The following is a 4,789-nucleotide window of genomic DNA, read 5'->3' on the forward strand; positions in this document are numbered from 1 at the left end:
TTGTTAGCTTCAACAGTGCATTAAATTTAACCTCCGATTAGTAGTTCGACCAACCGCCGATAGGGAGCGCAAAAAAAGCCTCGAATCTTCGAACGGTTTCCAGAATGATTTGCGTGTGCTCCAGGTGATCATTCTGTATATTCTTTGTAAGTCAATTAAATTTGTACTTGAAATTCAATAAGTAACTTTCTTTCAATTAAAGTGGTCAATATGAAATATCTTGTTATTTTTAATTTCTACGCGTAGAATACTTCTTTCAATTAAAAACGAATATTTGGTACTAGTGATCGATTTCGAATCTTTTTCGATTAAAAATCAAATGCTTAGTAAAAGTAAACAACTGGGTCCAAGGATTAATAGAAACTGCATATTTGCGCGTTTTTCGACGTTTTGGAGGCCCATTTTTGATGGCCAATTACTCGGATAAGATTCAATTTAGGATAACGTTTCTTCAGACCTTTTTCCCTCCTTGTTACCCAAAGAACACGTCTGTAAATTTGAGCCGGACCTCTGTGAAACACCCCGTATTTCTCAAATTGACGAACCGTAAAACATCATGTTCCCCGTTTTTAAAATGGTTAGAATACTAGACAAAATATTATCTTGGACGCACAGTAGCCAGGAATGTTCTGTATTTTTTAGAGAAAGTTTCGTAAATATCTTTTACTTGAGATTCCTGTAATTTATACAATAATTAAAATTTCCAACACACCTGTAAATTTCACGGAATTTACATTTAAAAACGGCGTGTTTAAAGCCAGGAAATATTATATATTTTATTTGTTCTTACTACCCTTTGTTAAAATAATTTTATGCACACGAAACATTTCCGTAATTAAATTTTAACCAATAAAGTATTTTAATTGTAAAAAATATTCAACAAATTTGCTAAATATATACCAATAAGCTCAAGCAGAACTAGAGTCCAAAGCAAGAGCCAAAAACACGTGCACAACATAATAATGAAACTCATTGGCTGGAATCCAGACTCGTATTACACTTAGTTCAAACCACAAACATTAACGCGATGAATTTGCATTTAAATGTATCAACATTAATTAGTTTTCATTTGATGGGTAATTAAAAATATGACTCCATTGGTGCTTTTACGAGATGACACTAAAACTATTTTCTTCATATTAGTTGATTTCCAACAAAATAATTAATTTTTATGGATTATTACTGTTTGGTAGCAATTCAACTTCGGCCACAATGACTACAGGAACTATCTGTATTTTTTATACCTTTAAACGTCTTTATTTTTTACTGTAAATACATAGTTATATGTATTGAACAAATATATACATATATAACATTTCTACCATAGAAACTACAGGGCTGTTCTTTATTACAAATATCTGAAACAAAACTATAAACAAATAGTAATATGTACTGAAAATTTATGTATATATTACTATTCAACGATAAATACTACATGAAGCCCCTGCATTTTAAATACCTAAAAATATCCTATAATTTATACTGTAAATAGTTCTTGTATAAAGTAATTCTAGATTATGAAAAAAGCCTTTTAATCAGTTTAGTTTTGGGACAGCTAAAGTGTTGACTTACCCATAGAAGTCACCTTCACTTTGTTCCTCGAAGACGCGCTTGATTTTTATGGTTTCTCTTATAGCTTGGCCAAGTAGTGGGCTGATCATTCTCAGTATCGCCGCTTTGGTAGCTAAGCGATAGAGGAAGCTAAGGAGGACAGTCGCACGCGGAACATACACCACTTCTTTATCCGTTAATACACCTTCCATGATCTTGTCAACAACGACTTCGGGGTCCATCATGGGAATGATCCCGTCGTATTCGCATTGCAGTATACTAGTCCTGGCAAAGGCTGGACAGACCACCGTGGTCTTGACGTTGGTCATTCCACGATCTATCAGTTCCAAAGTGATTGAGTCCAATAAACCGATGGCAGCGTGTTTACTAGCCGAATAAGCGCTGCCTCTGTCGACCGCTAAAAAACCAGCCACGCTGGCCACACTAACCAAGTGTCCGTGGTTGTTCTTCATCATACTGGGCATGAATGCCTTTAAGGTCCAGAAATGAGCCATGGTATTTACCCGCATAACTTTATCTAATAAAGCATCAGATGTGTCCACAAAGTAATTGGAATGAGCTATTCCGGCGTTATTGACCAAGATGGTCACATCGCCGATATCCTTTTTGACTATCTTGGCCGTTTCGTACACTTTGTCCCGATCGGACACGTCCAGAATGTAACAGTGAACTTTGTGAGCCCCGCTGACTTCTCTTTTTACCTTCGCGATGGTGTCTCGACACCCTGGGGCATCCACGTCCCAGATGATTACTTTGCTACCCAACTGGGCGAACTTGACCGCCATCAGTTGTCCAAATCCGCTGCCACCGCCTGTGATCAAGACTATTTCATTTCTAAGGTCTTTTTTTTGTTTAAAGCTGAAGGGGATGAGATTCGAGAAAGCAAGCCAGATCGCGTCAACAATCAACAACGCAACGAACCAAGCAAATTTTAAATAGCGAGAAAGATACGAGTCAGTCATTTTATCTGCGAACCAAAGTATGCAATGGCCGCTGTTGAATTGCCGACCCGTTCGCGAACGATTGAAAAATACGTGATTTAGTCTCGGGTAAACGCCCAAGATTTGGCCAAGTTACTCCTTTTTTATTATTTCTTATTATATTTTATATTATTTCGTTTCGTTCTATTTTATTTTATATTATATTATTTCGTTTCGTTCTATTTTTTTTTTTAGGTTTTAGCCACTCCGCAGAACGAAGGGCGTTTATTTAAAAAACAAGAAAAAAAATACAATCAATAAAAGAACAATAACAACTTATTTACATATTATTTTATTTTATTTTATTTCGTTTCGTTCTATTTTATTTTATATTATTTCTTCTTTTCGTTTTATTTTATTTTATTTTATATTATTTCATTTCGTTTTATTTTAATTTATTTTATTTTATATTTTTTAGTTTTATTTCATGTTATTTCGTTTTATTTCATATTATTTCGTTTTATTTTATATATATTTTTTTTAGGTTTAAGCCACTCCGCAGAACGAAGGGCGTTTATTTAAAAAACAAGAAAAAAAATACAATCAATAAAAGAACAATAAAAAATTATTTACATATTTACAAGGTCACCACCTAAATCAGAGAACGAAATTTAAATTTACGTTGGGTCCATTTTCCTTAATTAAACCTGAGGCCAAAATTGTTGGGTATAAGGAGACACTATATTTCTTGAAACACTCTCTCTCCATTTTAATAAATTTACATAAGCGTTTGTTGAAATCTGTTTCAATTAAATGTGAGCTATTCCCTGCACCATTGTTCATTTTTATATTATAGGAAAAATAAATAACGAGCTTACTCAATGCAAACAGATTCCGGGTGATATTGGAAAAAGGGCCTGGGCTTACACTATACACCCAATATTTAATTTTATCCATTTTAAATTTTTTTTCGTATTTACAAATAAAAGACTCTAATTTTTCTAAGAAGCCTATAGTAATAGGGCATTCTAGAAACATGTGCTTTAAATTACGACTGGCATATTGGCAAAAGGGTAATTCCGGTTTCAGGTTATACAGTTTAGAGGCCAAATACGGGGAAATTACGAAGCTATACAAGAGTCGCCATAATATATTGCTTTCGTGGCCTGTAAAGGAACTATTCCATATAAAATTACAGTTTATTTTTTCTAAATCTATGTTTCCCGTTATATCACTTATTAAATTATACGGTTTTTCGATATGTGACTCAGGTACCGGATTTATAAATGTTTGTAACTTTGAATTTACAGTGTCCACTAAAACGTTCGCATTGTTTTCACTGAAATTTATTTCTAGCCGGATGTTGATATTTGTAGGCGTTCCGAAGTTCTCAATTTTAAAAAATTCCGGCGGGAATTCACGTGCAAGGTCAGCTCTGATTAATTCTGCTTGTCGGGTTAACGCTCTTGTTGTCGCGGCGCTGATGTCTCTGCCCTCCTCGGAAAACTCGAACTCGTGTTTTTCGGTATTAAATATGTCTCCGAAAAAACGGAAACCTTCCGACTTCCATTTCGTTTCGTTTTATTTTATTTTTTTTTATTTCGTTTCGTTTTAATTTATATTATTTCGTTTCATTTTACTTTATATTATTGCATTTCATTTTATTTTACATTTTTTCGTTTCGTTTCACTTTATTTCATTTTATTTTTTTAGTGTCATACTTATCTCTCTTATGTTATTTATGTCAATACGGGTTAACGTTCCTTATATAGATAAGTTTAATATTCAATTATAATTTGGAAAAAAATTACAATTTTTAAATTTCACTTTAAATTATTTTGTAAAAAAAACCTCATTTAGCTACAGGCATTAAACTTGAAATAACTCTCGAAGGTCACAACGTTAACTGACTTTCAAAAAATACCTTAAATATTGCGCTATTATTTAAATGATCTGTAGCCTTGAAATTGGAAAAGAATCTGTTTTGTTTTTAAATAATTGTAAAGGAATAGGTTTATACGTATACAAAAAAAAATTGAAGAAACTAAATTTTATCGAAAAATTATGACCGTAGCCGAGATAAGCTCGGATTCACTTCACACTAGTGCTTCTCATTGCTATTTGGTAAGGAGTGTCTTCATTTGATTATCATACATTTGTTTTGCATGGATAACATAGCGGAGAAAACACTCACCTTTTCTCTTATCTGATCAAATAAAATCTGTTCGCCGTATCTTAATTACTTAAATGACCTTCTTTTTAAGTTCAAAATAGTTAAATAGCTAACCGCTACAGAT

General features: G+C 33.1%; 1 protein-coding gene across 1 annotated transcript; it reads right to left on the minus strand.

Moving 5' to 3' along the window:
• Window positions 1-1,568: 1,568 nt before the first annotated feature.
• Window positions 1,569-2,534, minus strand: LOC149968608 (estradiol 17-beta-dehydrogenase 11-like). The gene has a single exon (XM_090167863.1). The coding sequence runs from the start codon at window positions 2,532-2,534 to the stop codon at window positions 1,569-1,571; it is 966 nt and encodes a 321-aa protein (XP_090023989.1).
• Between the last annotated feature and the right edge of the window lie 2,255 nt (window positions 2,535-4,789).

This window comes from Leiobunum rupestre, chromosome 1 (assembly GCF_980474605.1).
Source record: "Leiobunum rupestre chromosome 1, qqLeiRupe1.1.hap1, whole genome shotgun sequence".
NCBI classification, from domain to species: Eukaryota; Metazoa; Arthropoda; class Arachnida; order Opiliones; family Sclerosomatidae; genus Leiobunum; species Leiobunum rupestre.

What these genes read in the sequence shown, in the direction of transcription:
- LOC149968608 (XM_090167863.1), bottom strand. Translation starts at nt 2,534, where the DNA reads ATGACTGACTCGTATCTTTCTCGCTATTTAAAATTTGCTTGGTTCGTT.